The 16179-nt window shown below is 38.9% G+C and overlaps 2 protein-coding genes across 4 annotated transcripts; one reads left to right on the top strand and one right to left on the bottom strand.

The window, feature by feature from the left end:
- Positions 1-39: 39 nt before the first annotated feature.
- On the bottom strand, positions 40-8688 carry LOC139297686 (heterogeneous nuclear ribonucleoprotein Q). 3 transcript variants are annotated; one of them, XM_070920458.1, is made up of 12 exons: positions 8573-8688; positions 6643-6802; positions 5552-5670; positions 5175-5282; positions 4782-4895; positions 4304-4480; positions 3889-4024; positions 3208-3413; positions 2916-3065; positions 2680-2801; positions 2242-2567; positions 40-1560 (listed from the first exon to the last, which is right to left on the bottom strand). In XM_070920458.1, exons 2-12 carry the CDS (start codon positions 6788-6790, stop codon positions 1535-1537), a joined length of 1632 nt encoding a protein of 543 aa, XP_070776559.1. In that variant the 5' UTR covers positions 6791-6802; positions 8573-8688; the 3' UTR covers positions 40-1534. The 3 variants fall into 3 exon arrangements, with proteins under 3 accessions (XP_070776559.1, XP_070776558.1, XP_070776557.1); XM_070920457.1 differs by having other exon boundaries at positions 40-1563; XM_070920456.1 differs by lacking the exon at positions 8573-8688 and adding an exon at positions 8414-8434 and having other exon boundaries at positions 40-1563.
- A 5442-nt stretch (positions 8689-14130) lies between these two features.
- cga (glycoprotein hormones, alpha polypeptide) lies at positions 14131-15465 on the top strand. Its single transcript, XM_070919826.1, has 4 exons — positions 14131-14157; positions 14242-14353; positions 14628-14812; positions 15391-15465. The coding sequence occupies exons 1-4, from the start codon at positions 14131-14133 to the stop codon at positions 15463-15465; spliced, it is 399 nt and encodes a 132-aa protein (XP_070775927.1).
- Positions 15466-16179: the final 714 nt, after the last annotated feature.

The following is a 16179-nucleotide window of genomic DNA, read 5'->3' on the forward strand; positions in this document are numbered from 1 at the left end:
GCATCTCATGAAGATTTTATGCAAAGAGTAAGACACAAATAGAAATCAAAAACTTTATTACAAAAATAAGTTACACTCACCTCCATTTTACAGTATAAAACAATTTATTTGCAGGAATGCAAAAAACGTTGTTGGCCACCAACAATAGTTTAAAACTGCTAACATCTTTTTTTCAAAAGGTGGTTGTTATGATTTTATTGAGGGAGTTAACTGTATAGAAAACTGGGATTGAAGAGCAGTTTCCTTTTTGCTATACCCGGAAATAGAAATCATTCACTGCAGTATCCCTTCTACCACTATGTGACTATGATCCCTCACCAAAACATGGCAGCTAACATTAGGCACACATGCTCACTGGCTGGGCAATATGGCAATTCAGTCATCCATCAAGAGTAACTCGAAAGATCTTCTACATAGTTGCCGTCTTGGGAGCTGGGAAGGGATCATTCAAGATTAACATGATTTTATATGATGAAGGATTGGATTAGGTTGTTTAACATTATTCTGACGTTCGAAAATGTTTTGTATCAATATAAAAACAAACCCACTGGAATAATACAGTGGCACAAAAGGGACACTGCAGGGCTTTATTTTTGTTTTTTATTTTTTTAAATCAAAGGCAGTTGGATGCCTGTGATGTTGAAGCCTTTACAAAAGTAACATTTTATCCGAAAAACTATACAACCAGTAACTACATACTCTGAAGAAGCAAGGCAGCTAATTCAGTTCAAAATAGGATAAAAGCAGGGCTTGTTCAGACTCATCATATGAGATTGTTTTGCATGCCCAGTTTGACTGTTTGCAGTGTCAGAGGTGCAGCTGAAATGACTATATTACATTAAGTACATCGTTTTTGCGCTGCAGCTCTTGTGCATATTTTGTATGAAAACAAGCCCTGCTTTCATCAATATAGTTTCCCTATTTACAGTACAGGCCGGGTAGTTTAGTCCTCTGTACTGAGGTAGTCAACCAACCCTTTAAAGACAAGTTCTGAAAAGAACCACTTTCCTGGAATGCCTGACTTATCCATGCCAGGTGGGTACACCCTAAAAACCTGCAAATGTTCTCTGTCAAACATCCAGATCAAACGATTAAGAATAACATGGATATTCCGACATTAAAAATTGCGATTAGCACAAAAATATACAATAGCATCAAGCTCCTTTGAGCCACTTCAAACTAAGAACTTAAAAAGTGCAAATTCTTCAATAATTATTTAAAAATGGCATGTTCAGGGACAGGGAAGGGGTAGATTGTAAGGGCAATACATAGAGCCCTGTATATCAGGGCTAGATACAAGGGCTCGGGGCAAAGAGGCTGTGGCGAGTATTCAGAATCCTCCGGTCATCTTTTTAAGGTGGCAGTTTAAGAAAAAGAAAAAACTGAAAATAAAAAATACAGGGGGGAGGGGAGATGCTTCTTCTGTAAGGCTGGAATATCATTGGACCTTTTTGTCGTGCTCTTTTTTTCTTTCAACATCCATTGCAGCTTACGGTGTAACCCCACACATCAAGTCAGTATCCACTGTGACAGGTCAGGACCGCCCTCGGCCCCGTTTCCCTGCTGGGCCAATGAGAGGAAAGATAAAATTAGTACAGAATTTAGAAGAAGAAAAAAATCCAGACACCCATGTTGCACACATTCCCCTCCACTAACGGATTAACGAAATTCCACAAAATGTAGACTGAAAACAGTGTTTTGCCACTAGGGTGGGACTCAGTTTGCCTTCTTAAAAATATAGTACTTTATGTTGTGAATGACCTTTGCCTGTTGGCAAACGAGCCGACTGGCTGCTCTGAAAGATGACACCTGTCAGGGATTAGTTATGAGTCCAATAAGCAGGTGTAACTTCGTTTTTTTTTTTCAAGTTTTGTAATTATTACCAACATCATTTCAAGACAATCAATACCTGCACTGCAGATTATTCTCAACTTTCAATTTCATCAACTACAGCTACTTTCATCTGCCTATCTACTATTCCCCTTCATGTCATTCCTCTGAACTGTGTGCTTTGATAACTGCCCCTCTGACTGATTATGCTGACACAAGGACTGAGTCGAGTAGTCATTTTTCGTGTGATATTCTAGACATCTCAAAATAAAGTGAGCCACGTAGCAAGTTCTTTTTCACTAGTGAGCAGCAATTATCTGGAAAGGCAAAATCAAGCTTTAATTAGTGTGACTAATGTGATTTTACCCACTTTAAAACAGTATCAGAAAAACACAGAAAAATGTAATGTACCTCTGCTTGTTCCAGGGCCTCCTCGCTGAGAGAAGCCCACTCGGCCCCTCGGTGTGGCGCCACCGCGGCCCCTGGTCTGACTGGCACCGCCACGGACTCCTCCCCTCCCTACTCGTCCTCTCCCACACCCCTGGAAGTCATCGTAGCCGTAGTATGGGTCATCGTAGCCACCCCGGTAGTTGTGGTAGTCGTATCCATAGTAATCGTAATAGTCTTCATAGCCATAATAGTCAGGAGGGTAAGAATAACCTCCCCGCCCGCCGCGGCCTCTGCCTCTCGTTGGTGGTGGCATGTGGGGAGGCCCATAATAATAGTATTCATCATACCTGAGAGAGGATAGACAGACTCAAAATAAACATGGCATCCTGCTTTATATCAAAATTTAAAATTTGATGGCTGCATAAAAGGTCATAGGTTTCAGTTGCACTCTTCTCTTACATTTGTGTTTTAGCGGCTTGTCTCTGGGCTTTGCGCTCTTTCCTCTTCTGGTCAGGGGGCTTGGCGAAGACGATTTCAATGTGTTCTCCCTCAAGGTCTTTGCCATTGAGATCAGCCAAAGCCTGTGAAATTGATCAAGATAATACAATTGTTTTCAATGCAATTAAATCAAACTTAAGTTTAAATTCATGATAAATATCTTGTCTGTCCAGTGACAAAGTTTTTTTCGTCCATACCTTCACAGCCCCATCTCTTTCCTCAAAGTGGATGAAGGCATAGTCTTTCAATTTTTTCACCCGCTCCAGCTTGCCAAACTGACTAAAGGCCTTTTCAAGTATCTCCTCTGTAACGGTGCTCGCCAAGTTCCTCACAAACAGCACCTTGACCTGGTAATGGAAACACAGGGTTTTTTGTTTTTGCAGAAAAGGGAACAAATACAACTACAGGAGACGGTCAAAAAGAAAACAAATTTTGGCCACATATACACTGAACCGAATGCTACCGATGACCTCTGGGTCTGTGCCTTACCTTAGCCATGACCTCTGGGTCTGGGTCCTCGATGGGATCAGCCCACTCCACGGTGACGACATTTCCCCACACCTTCACCTTGCCACTCATTAGCCGGCGGCGGGCCTGAGCTGCCGTCTTGTGGTCTTCATACTCCAGGAAGCAAAAGCCCCGATTCTTCTTCTTGTCGTCTGGCTGGTGGTACAATATGACATCATTTAGACCCTCTGTAGAGACAAGAAAAGGGGGAGGGAGGTGGATCAAGGTTAACTGGATTTATTCAACAGAAATCACTGTCATATCAATGACCAACCAACAAACTAGTGACATTAAGTGTAGTACAAAATAGAATAACGCATTCTACAACTTTGAGGCTAAATGATCAAATTGGTTTAATTACAGTCATAAGCAGCTGTATAGACAAATTAAGACTTTACGTGGTTTATGGTGTAAAAACAGTTTTTTCTTTCACTCAAGAGAGATACCGAACCTTGAGTGTAAAAAAACTGAATGTATTACATTAAGTGTCCAGTCAGATCTTAGCGGTAAACCATCACAGTAACGTGAGTCACTCCAGCATTGTAGTGAGGTCATCATTTGGACACAAAAAGTAAATAATATTGAAATGTAAGACTGAAGTTGTTGAATAAATATTACACAGAATATTATATGGAATGAGAGATCAAAGGTGAGCTGACTCACCTGTAACTTTTGCAAATTCTTCAACAATCTGCTCTTTTGTTTTACTCTTGGGGATGGAGCCAACAAACAGTCTATTATTGGCCACAGAGATGCACACGCCGATGTGTTTGCCCGGTCGAATTTCATTGTTGTTGCACTGTGAAAGGATGGAGGATAGGAGAGTGATAAGTAAGAGAAGAAAAAAGGCAGCAGAATCAACATCATGGAGCCTACAGCAACTATTTCACATCCTTGTTCAAGATTATCAGACGTGTTTCTAATACCTCAAAATGTAAAATATATCCTAAGAACACTGTATGCTAAATTAGCTTACTCTGTTATCTTGACTAAATCCTACTGTCTGTGTTTTAACTAACAATTCATCAGACCATCTACATCTATCTTTCTGGTTATACTTGCAGTAGAGTGGACGTACCAATTTGACAGCCTGCTGTGCAGCTTCTTTAGTGCAGAAAGTGACAAAGGCGTAGCCTCTGTTCAGGCCACTGAGAGGATCCATCATCAGGCGTAAGTCCCAGATGGGGCCAGCTTTCTCAAACAGCGGAACAAGTTCATCCTCAAAAAGGTCTCTGGGGATTTTGCCTACAAATATCTGCCAAGTTGAGAGGGAAAGGGAAATATGGTGCATCAGAGCAACTCTTTAATTTGACATGTAAAGTAAAGACAAGGGATGGATGGCATTCAGGTAAAAGGTATCCAGTCAGCTCTTAGCGGTAAACTATCACTGTAACCATGGTTACTACAGAGGATAATAAAAGTTTCATCATTTGGACCCCATATGAAACCTGAATGCACTTAGCCAAAAACCAACTCAGAGTGAGTAAATAAAAGTGCATAATTTTTGCATCTTCATGCTTAATGAATTAACTTAAAAAAGGTGACAGGTTTTGTACCTCTGTACCGATGGTGGGCTGTGCCCCTGAGTGAGCAGTCTCTGGTGGGGGACCTCCATACTTCCTCTGGCCTGTTGTCACATCAAGTGTGTAGCCAGTCCTCTCCAGCAAAGCCTGGTCATCAGAAAACATGGAAAAGAAAAAAGGATACTGTTTACTTACAGTCAAATCAATCAAAGTCTTCTATATAGGTTTCACAGTAAACTTGTAGGAAAGCACATTAAAAGCATGTAAGATATGACAACATTTCTTATTTGAATGGGTCTTGTATTCAAACAGCATCCTGGTCATAGACATTTTACACTCAGTCACACATGTTGTCCTAAGCATTAATCAGATATAATTTAATTTTTAAATGCAAGTGATAATTAGTTCATTATAACTAGTTCTCACTTTGATTTTGGCTTCATCTGGTCCTTTATTGGTGTCTGACACTTTGGTCCCTTGTTTCTCTCTCTGTCTGTACGTCTTCATCACGCCACAAAGAAAGGCACTTTTGTTCTGAAAGAAAAAAACGACAACTACTAAGTACTGTCAAAGAATAATCAAAACATGTCAACATCATTAGGACAACTTCTGATTCTTGGTTCTATACAAAAAAGAATCCATCTTATAGATAAGATCAATGACAGCTACAAGCTATTGTTCAACCACTTCTTAACTAATGCCAGTACACATCACACTGCACAGAAGACAATCATCCACTTTGTATGAAGGCATCGAATGAAAGGTCCAAGTTATCTAAACAATGCATCAAGTGGCGTGCATACCTGAACATGTGAGAGGTCACTGTCCTTAAATTGCAAGAGGACTTGCAGAGCACCTTCCTCGTTGAATTCTTTCAGAGCCTCAATCGCTCGATCATCTAAGTCACTGTGTGACACCAAACCTGGAGGAGGGGGGACAACACAGAGAGAAATGATGATGAGCTACTTACAAGACTGAGAAAAGTGTCATTGCTACCATGTCTTTCAAGCTCAGAAACTAAAGTACAACTGAAATGATCGAAGAGAAGCATTTACATGGAAGTCATTTTGCACAACAAATATCTTTTTGAAATAGTTAAATAATGATTACTACAATTAGAAGTGAGGGGCGGGAGCAGCCTAATCTAAATGGAGCTGCATTCAGTAGTCAGGCTGCACTTTACTCTCCAACCAGCACGTTTTTGCAGAACTAATCACAACAGATGTGACAGTGCAACTTGATATGCCAGTGCCCCTCTATACTGTGGCTGGGAGTTTCTAATGAGCCGGTCTGCATTCTCCTCTATGGAGGGGCCATCACCTGTCCCAGGCAGCCACACACTAGACAGCTGCTGCCATTGTTTCTGCCTCAGTCCCATCTGGCTGAAAAGGCCAGACCAGTACTTTTCTAGATCTGACCGACCAAACAAGTCCTAAAATGACCCCCAAACTTTGTTCCTGCAGCTCACTCCGTACAAACTTGTAAAGATCTGACCAATGCAACAGATACTTAGCTGACATCATACATACACCTATTCATCCCTCTGCCATAATTTAATGGGATGCCGAGAAACTTCATAGAAATGAATGGCGAGACTGGACAGGCTCACCATGACAGTCCCAAAGAGAGGACAATTCATTCGCCCTGACACCAGTGATCATGCAACCATGTTGGGAATGCAACTGCTGCAATCATTTACACATTTTCACACAGGTAATGTGTAATTTAATATTTTGTAGCACTGCAGTACCCATTTTGGTAGGAAACCACAAAAAGTTGCTTCAGGATCCCAATTCCCCCATTCAAAAAGGTGATAAAATGACAATACATGCAAGATATTGATAAACATGGAAATTGCATATTTGAATATGCAAGTATATTCATTGTGCCTTACCTGCTATGTAAATTTCATCTAGTTTTTCAGCAACTTTCTGTGGTAAACCAGCTTCTAATAAAGTCTGGAAGTGCTCAGAATGGGTAACTGCAGCAGAGGTGTCCATTGGTTCTTCTGGACCATTTCCATTAATATGTTCTGTGGCCATGTCTCCAGAAATCTGTGTAAATGCAATGAGCCAAATTAATCCTGGGTCAAGGGCAAGACATGGGATGTGTTCAGGAGTGCGCAAAGTCTCAGACTTGTAAGGAAAATAATTTATAAAAACACACAAACAATACTTTTGAACATTTATCATCTTGGATACAGTGACTTTCATATTATATAGCAAAAATTATCAATAAACAGGAGATGTCGCCTTGCGCTAAACAAGTTATCATGGTTATGTGGTCCTTTACAGTCTGGAGACTTTTCACTATCCTGAGTTATCACTTGCAGCTTCCAGCTTGCATGAGGTAGAAGCCCAAAAACCTGTATATCACATCGTGCGCAAGACAGACAATGCACATAGCAAATTCCCCACAGAAATCAATTGAATGACATTGTGTAAAAACAGTTAAATTACTGGGTTTGTGTCAATGTGGCAGTATTTTCCGTTCTGGGTTAAGAAGTTTGTGCAAATGGAGCCAAGTTCACTTGCTAACGCCTGTTTCACAGCCCTCTTGGTCGTTGCTCGTGCAGAAGCCTGGTCTGCTTTGGTCTCTAAATTACATGTTAGCTTACCTTCTCACTGCTGACTTCAGCACAGGCTAGATAGCTGATACACGTGTTCCATCAGAGAGCGAGCCCCGGTTTCCGGTGGCTGACCAATGAACAAGTGTGCACCCTTTAGCATTTCGTTTCTTAACACTTTGACAGCACATATTGTGACACGAAGGTAAATACTCCAATTATCACGTTAATGACCACCCCAACCATGCCTACCCATGTGTTTGTATCGACCGATACTGAGGCATGAACTTGTGCAGAGCAGCAATCTAACTGCTCCCTGTTCACATTACTGAATCCGGCAACGCTGGACTCAGCAAAAGGTGGACGGCAATCTTCTCTTTTTGGCCTAACGTTAACCTAGCCCGTTACCCCAAAGATATAATGCAACCTTTATCTTGTAACGTTAGTGTCTGCTAATCAATATATCGGTAAGCACGTGCTTTCTCTGTGGTTAAAAAACTGCCTGTCTGCCACGTTAAAAGTAACTGTTAACCCCTCGTGCAAAGCAATATTGAATCTGTAACATTAATAAATCTCCGGGGATATATTATTTTTTTCCGATGTTAATGATAACGTTAGATTTAGCGGAGAGGGACTGACTCGCACACGTTGAGGCTAGCTAGCTAGCTGGCTAGTTTGCACAGCTAATGTTATAGCAATCGAGCGAACTGGGGACCTTCATCGGGACAATAACATGACGCGCTAGTAACCATTTTCTATGAATGCATCTGCATTTAGTATATTAGGGGGCAAGACTCATGTCAGTTAGTACAACAGTAACGCAAGATCGCACATTCTTGCCAAGTTAACTCGTTCTGTCCAGCTAGCTGCTGTTAGCATACGATGACAATGAGCATGTCAATTCCATGATCTGTCAAAATAGGCTAGCCTACGCTAGCATGCTAATTCGAACGGAATTTCAGTGAGGCCATTGTTACAACGTCATTTGTCGGTACGGTCTTTACCAATTGTCAAAATATGGCTTTAAATTTTAATTAGATTCAACTAGGCCTTGAAAGATAGAGGTTTAGCCTGCTGGATGCGTGGTTTGTCAACGTGCCGCCATATAGGAAGAGTCCATTTTCAAAAAGCCGGTCTGGAGAACTCGTTCCCAACCACCACCAGTTTCCACATTGTTTGAAACAGCACCGCACGATTCAGACTTTTTAGCAAGCAATTAAGCAACAATCACGTGACCAATTAGTAGCATTCGCCCTACCTGCCGCTGGATCACCAACGTGTATGGTGTTGATTATTTAGGAAGATAAATGTGATATTTAAAAGACAGAAAAAGTGTAAAACTCCCGGCACTGATCCGGCTCCAGTCATTCACTCTTGATGATGTAAAATGGCTGCCACGTTCACGCCTCGAGTTTTGTCTCGTCGATGGGGTTTCTTGGACAACCCTGCACGGGCTTGCCTTGTATGCATTTTACAGAAGAGCAGCAGGTCATCCACAGCATCCATCATAATTACTAACGATGAGTAATTTTACGACAACAGTACGGTTTATTTGATGGATACAAGTGTTGGCTAATAGAACAGCTACGGAAACAAAACGCTGAGACTAAAAGCTAGAACTGGACTTAAATTCAAAAGTATATAATAATGAAATAAAACAAGGAAGTATAACAATGTTATTAATAATTTACTAATAATCTACTGCCAGCAATAATAATAAGAATCTATTTTAAATATGGTCAGTATTCTCAAACAAAATGATATAAAATCCACATATATTTATATAAAACTACACACCGTATGTGGGACCTTAAAAGACCAACACTTGTACTTTACAGTATTTTAACGGAGTGCTTGAGTAGTAGTGAGGCAGATCCCACTTTCCACCACACTGTGTCACTCTTCTCATAGATGTAACACTCATCGTCAACACGAACAAAAGAATATGTCAAGAGTGTGTGTGTGTGTGTGTGTGTGTGTGTGTAGAAAACTATGATTTGTTTGATACAACAGATACAAAATAAGCAGCAAGGGTTTGTACTATTGAAGAGGTCTTTATTTATGGAATGCAAAACTACACAAGAATTTTCACTGATTTTGTAAATGATTGTCTGCAACATTATGATAGGAAAGAAAAGTCGTATTTGTCATCATGCATGCATTACAAACTGGATCTGAATAAACAATTGCTACATGTGTCTTAGTTTGTTGCTGAAAATCTAGTTTGTAAGTTATGTAATTTGTTCTCAATATCTTACAACAGGTTGACAGTGAGTGTCAGTTTCAGAATTGCAAGAAAAAAGAACAGGTCAAATCCCACTTGGTGGTATCTGTTTAAATCACAATTTCTGAGTTCAAATATTTGGACAGTCCAAGGTTAATACACGACTTACTATCAGCAAGAACTTTGCAAATACTTTGCAGTGACAATACAATGCAGGTATGAATTTGGGATTGGGTTATCTGCTATCTTCATCACAGCTAGGGTGAATCATGGGCTTAATGTTTGGCTCATGGCTGAAATAATAAAACTTTAGTAGGTAACTGACTCCAGCAACCCCCACAGGTATAGAGCATTAACAGCTGGATGCTGGAAGATTTTTAGGAATAACTTACGCAGCTGTTGAGGAGTAGAGCTACAGAATGATTTCCTGGCACATTTTCACAATCACTAGTAATGTTTCATAGACAGAATCCAAGGTCTGTTGCAAGTTGTTTCACAAAGAAATTCAACTTACCTAAGAAACAGACATTTTGAATGACATGACAAGAAAAAAGGAAGAATGGCAAAGTGTAACACAGGGGTTAAGAAAGGTAAACATTTTTATCAAAACAAAGAAATATATGTTCCAGAGAAAATGAAATACTTTCAGCTTAGTAAAAGCTTCCTTAACAAGTTTTGTCTTCCTTGTCTAATCATCTGCAGACTGACAGACCAGGGAACTCTACAGATGGAGTACATAATAATGTCTATTTTAGATTTATGGGACTACAATATGTTTATTGTTCGTGCCTCTGAAGGATCCTCAGAGAACAAACCAAACAAATCACATAGCTCAAACAGATATTTTAGTACAAAACAATTGGCTCAGAAAGTTTTGCATTCAGCTTTAAAAGAATAGCCACGACTGTTGAAGAGGTCTTCTGTAAGTTTTCAGGTATTAGCCAAAACTCTCTCAGAATTTGTGAGCCTGAACTGCTAGAACTATAAATGCCATAAAAAATCAAATGAAGATCCAGTTTCTGAAGTCAGCATTATATTTATAGAGGTACAGATCTCTAGATAGAAATAACAGAAACATTTATAGTTGGTTTTGATTCTAAATTGAAAATTTAGTACCTGAGATGGGCCTGAACGGGATGACAGCAGCACTGTTCATTGTTCCCAGAGGCTTATGCCAAAAATATTGATATTGATTACCAAGACTCTCAGGTAAAAGGGACTCCAGGATATAAAAAGTATTTAGGTTTCAATTGAAAACTTGACATATTTCAATAAAAATGTTCTGATTGTGAGTGAATTAGGTCTTTATTGACTTCGCCTCTTTAACCAGACTAAATATAGTAGTCCATATCATATAGTGGTACTAATATATCTGGGGGGGGTTTATTTCATTAATATGACCATCTCAGATATGCACAGTTATGAAAACATTGTTTTATGTTCATCTGTCTCTGACAGTGTCTGCTGCTCTAGTGATATAGTCATTACAGTAAAAGAGCTTCTGATAACCGGCAGAGCCTCTATTTTGTGGTTCCACTATGAACTGTTGAATGAGATAAGGGCCATAATTGTTCCTATACTACAGATCTCTCATGCCACCGTGTGGAGAGAGTGTCTCTGTGTGCTCATCAACAAAAGCAAAATGATCTGACTCCTGAACAATGAAAAACTGAAGATACAAGAGTGTATGCCTGCATGCATGATGGGAAATTACTTAGATAAAATATTACACTTATATCCAATCAAAATTATGCTTTGCTTTAAAGGGAAAACATAATAATTTAGAATAATGTAAAGAGAAAAGCTTTGTATAGATGCAGCAAATAAGATGGATGGTTGAATCTTGAACTGGTCCGGAGTGCAACATCATTACATTTGCAAAAGGCAAGCATACATGTCATCTTCTGGTTAGTTTATCAGACCAAATATACTTTAAATACACCAAAATAAGTCTCAGCTGGTTAAAACTCTTTCATTTAATGGATACATTTAGCCAGCCCTGTGTTGAACTGGGAGTGAGCCAGGATCATAAACACGCTCGGACATGATAGCTTTCATACTCATTTTCAATAAACATTGTCTTTACTGCTACGCTAAACATTGTCATTAGCTTCATAACCAAGAAAACTACAGGTCTCAGCTAATTACCTCATTTGTTGCCTGGCATCACTGACTTGTTGGTGGTTATCTTGATGATGCCATCCAGAGCACCAGAACAGGCACGACCTGCTAACCTCAGTGTGTGTCTCCTGGGCTCTCTCCTCTGCAGCGACAATGACAGTGTTGACACCGGAGCCCCTGAGAATATATCTGACTAGTGTTTCACCGAGCATGACCATGTATGCTACGCCGTTTACTCTACACCTGGGGCTTTCCACATGGCTGTTCTCACCCTTGTCCAGCCAGATCAATGTAGCATGCAAAGAGGGAGTCTGAGCATCTTGGGCTTGCTACCTGCAGACCATAAGAAACTCAGCAGCACTGCTTGTTTGCTTGGTCAATAAGAGAATCCAAATATAGAGAAAGGAAAGCTGCACTTGTCCTCAAACTATCCTCTGTGTCTTTATTCTCACCTGGGTTTTTTTGTCAATGAACTGTCTATCTTAAATATCTCATAACATCTCATCTCTGGTACCTTAAACATATACACACACTCACTCATCAGTCCACTGCATGATGATTTCAAGCAGTTATTTTAGACACTGCTGCAAATAGCTAATGTTATATAAGAATCATGGATAAAAAAGCCTGATATGATTAAAAAGCTGTGAGATCTTGAGAGATGTGATGTTATGAATTGTTATTGTTGTATCATTCATTATGGATATATAAGTGTGTATGGGCCTATCAAATAATGTTGCTGGTGTTTCAATTATTTTTTATATTTGATATTCTGATATATAGATATGATAGACAGGACATTTTGCTTGATATCAATACAATTTCACATAGCCAAAGCAATAGCACCCAATTTAACAGCCATTGCTATCAGTCTAATCAGCAGGAATGACAGTTAGTACCACTTATTATAGGATTTACAATACAAGGTTAGAATTTTGGAAGAAGGGCACAAATGCTATGATTTAAGACAAAAAAGAACAGCCTTTAAACATCTCTGGGATTTAACATCTCGTCTTCCGCATTTATTGAATTACAAGTCTTAGGCCAAGGATTTATCACCAGCACAACCAAGGACACAGGATATGGGCACTTAAGTGAACAGACAGATGAAATACAAAATAGATTCATATTCATCCTTGACATTTTGGATGTTGGAGGTGGGCAGATGAATACTCCTTAACAACTATCAAATATCTCTCCATTTATTCATAACTTCTTCCATCCACCAGTTTTGAAGGAGCCACAGCACTGAAATGAGTTTTGCCTCAATATATTGTGTAGAATTATAGGTAGAAAGAATACACTCAAAATGAATAATTGTTGTAGGGTTTTATTTTAGTATTTAGTTTTGTTAGATGTATTATTATTATTATTAATATGATCTAAATAAAATGTGTTATTTTTAAAGCTAACATGACACATGACAGCATTCCAGTATAGAGATCAAGATTAATTGCATTAATATATGCACAGTATCCGTTAAACCGTATTATGATTTCACTATGATTATCTAGTCTATGAAATATTTAAAAAGAAATATTGAAATAATGACCATCACAACTTCCCAGAGCCCCAGGTGACATCTTCTAATGTCTTGTTTTGTCCGACCAAAAGTCCAAAACACAACAATATTCAAGTAACAGTCACATATGGCAAAGAAAAGCAGCAAATCATCACATCTGAGAAGCTGGAACCAGAGAAAGTTTGGCACGTTTTCCCTTTTTTTGCTTTAAAAATAACTGAAATGATTAATCAATCATTAAAATAGTTGCCTATGGACTAATCGATTAATCGGCTAATGATTTCAATTTCATTTCATTCATTCTTGCCAGGAGGCAGCCAGAACCTAGAAAATGTTATTTACACCTATTTAATTACTGACTTTAGAGGGTTTTTTGGAAAATACAGATCATGTCATTGTCATGAGAAAACATCTGAAGTCTACAGGTTTAAATGTTGAAGAATATCAAGAATATTGAAAATGTGTGATGCTATTATTTGGAGAACTGAGGAGACATGTTTGTGAGGACATCGCTTTAAAAGGTGATATATCTTTACACTCTTCATAATTAAAAAAAACAAGTTTAGACCACTTGCAGCCTACAAATGGTCCTTCTGCAGCAAACCAGAATGGCCCAAGAAAAGCCCAAACTAATGACCCTTCCTTTGCTGTGACATGACAAATAATAACAACCCCCAGTTGCCAAGTAACAAAAGCCCAGGGATTAAATGCAGCATCCATAGTCAGGATGGAAGGATGAGGGAAGTATGTTTTGGCTTTCCACTGTTTGTTCTTATCATTTTGTACTTTAAAGGGATTAAGAGAAAGGTTGCAAAGTGGGCAGTGAGTTGGTGAGATCATTGATAAGGTTTGTAGGTTTAATCCAGGGAGTCGCCACAGACTCAGGTATAAATCAACCTGGAGTGAAGCAGAGGTCCTCAATAAAAAAGCCGTCGTGCACAGAGGCACAATGAAGGGGAAACTTTCTCTCAACATGGTAATACTCAATCCTATCCTATAAATCGTACTTTGATTCAACAGATTTTTGATTGACCATTTTCTTTAATCTCTGCACTATTAGGTAACTGCTGCAACCACGATGGGCTCAGTGAAGTCAGCCGGACTGTCTCTTCTTCTGTTGTCTTTTCTTCTTTACGTAGTTGATTCTTACCCCAACATTGACTTATCAAACAGTAAGATTTGTTTAAAATACAAGTATAATGTACTCTCCTCCCCTCCTATCACTTTCTATAAAGTCATCTAATTGTTTATATTTAGTTTATAAGTGAAATATAAAAGAAATGAGTACACAAACCAGGATTTACTTCAGTGAATTTGCACCATGTGCTTTTATTTATCTCTATTCACAAAAATTGTACAGTACTTTGTTACTAGCACCGTATCACATGCTGTCCATGATCAATACTCTTTGACTCTGGTTATAAAACGTGTATCGTCTTTCTCCAGTGGGCTGTGAGGAATGCACACTGAGAAGGAACAGTGTTTTCTCCAGGGATCGTCCGGTCTACCAGTGCATGGGCTGCTGCTTCTCCAGAGCGTACCCAACACCCCTCAAGGCCATGAAGACAATGACGATCCCGAAGAACATCACCTCGGAGGCAACGTGCTGTGTCGCCAAGCACAGCTACGAGGTACAGGAGCAGACAAAAGACATGGCAGGAAAACCTTTCTTAAAATAGTGTGCTTGTTTATTATACATTGTAGAGGTTACAGTAAGGTTTAAATGAGTCTTGGAGGGATTGTCCACAGAACACTGAAGCCTCATATTAGCTTCAGATAAACCTTTGAGTACATTTTTGTACAAAACAAGGAGTGTGGATTTTGCCCCCCATCACTAACATTGTAATCACATTGGACAGCAATCTTTGATATGGCCACCTGACTATTGTTTTAAGACAGACTTGAAAAATTGTGAACCTAAGTACATTTAGCTGATAATGCTTAAGTAGGACTTTAAATGCAGTACTTTTACTTGTAAATGGAGTATTTTTACATTGTGGTATTGGTACTTTTACTTTAGTAAAGGATCTGAATACTGTTTATTAATGTTTGCTGTTAATTTAGTTTAATTTATTTCAATTCTGGTTTCTGTTAGTTCAAAGATGTTTAGAGGTGCTCACATTGGTAAAAAGAGCATTTGATCAGACTAACTACTGTAGATTGTTAATACTCACTCTTTTTTCTTCCTCCTCCTCTGTTCCTCTTTCAGACAGAGGTGGCTGGCATAAGGGTGAGAAACCATACAGACTGCCACTGCAGCACCTGCTATTTTCACAAGATATGATAGATGGGAACTGAAGACCATTCTGCAGCACTCAGCTTGGCAACACATTGAGTTTCTTTTGATATGCACAAGCTCTTGTCTGTTTTAAAATGTATGTTCTTGTGTTGCCAGATAATATTTTTGTAGCAATTCTGTGTCTTTAATGTGTAATTAGCCTACATGTTTTCATTGATAGATGAATGTGATTCATTGTAGATTGAAAAGCAATTAAAACGTGCACCCAGATGTTCCATTTTCATGAATGTGTCTTACACTGAAACACATGGGATTGTGATGTGTGTGTATGTGCGTGTGTTTGTTTGTCTGCTAAATTAATTTAATGTAAGGAACATAAGTTGATTACAGGCTTGTGCTATTACAAACCTGTTTCTCCAATTAAAACCGGCAGACAAAATATATGTCAAGTAGCCAATAAACAACAGAACTGAAATTGAAGCCAACATGAGAGAGAAGTCATTAAAGTGCTCAAAACAAAAAAGGAAAGATTCTGGTAATTTAACCTCTACAATTCCATGACAACTGAAGACATTTTGTAATGTAAGATTGTGTAATATGATCAAAAACTCCAGAAAAGCTCCAGAATTTAAATTATTTTGAAATTAAATACTTGATGAATTTTCCATTTCTGGTGTGTGTAGATTGTGATGTGAAGAAATGTAAGATTAACCCATCTGTTTATTTGTGGAAATGAATTTAGCTACATTTTGAGGGTTA

This window comes from Enoplosus armatus, chromosome 15 (genome assembly GCF_043641665.1).
Source record: "Enoplosus armatus isolate fEnoArm2 chromosome 15, fEnoArm2.hap1, whole genome shotgun sequence".
Classification (NCBI taxonomy): Eukaryota; Metazoa; Chordata; class Actinopteri; order Centrarchiformes; family Enoplosidae; genus Enoplosus; species Enoplosus armatus.

Excerpts from the sequence above, each read along its gene's own strand:
- LOC139297686 (XM_070920456.1), bottom strand. The coding sequence starts at position 8,434 with ATGGACTCTTCCTATATGGCG. Across the intron at positions 5,671-6,642 it reads AGATGAAATTTACATAGCAG|GTTTGGTGTCACACAGTGAC; the intron begins GTAAGGCACAAT and ends CCCCTCCTCCAG. Across the intron at positions 4,896-5,174 it reads CAGATGAAGCCAAAATCAAA|GCTTTGCTGGAGAGGACTGG; the intron begins GTGAGAACTAGT and ends TCTGATGACCAG.
- cga (XM_070919826.1), top strand. The coding sequence starts at position 14,131 with ATGAAGGGGAAACTTTCTCTCAACATG. Across the intron at positions 14,354-14,627 it reads CAACATTGACTTATCAAACA|TGGGCTGTGAGGAATGCACA; the intron begins GTAAGATTTGTT and ends GTCTTTCTCCAG. Across the intron at positions 14,813-15,390 it reads TCGCCAAGCACAGCTACGAG|ACAGAGGTGGCTGGCATAAG; the intron begins GTACAGGAGCAG and ends TTCCTCTTTCAG.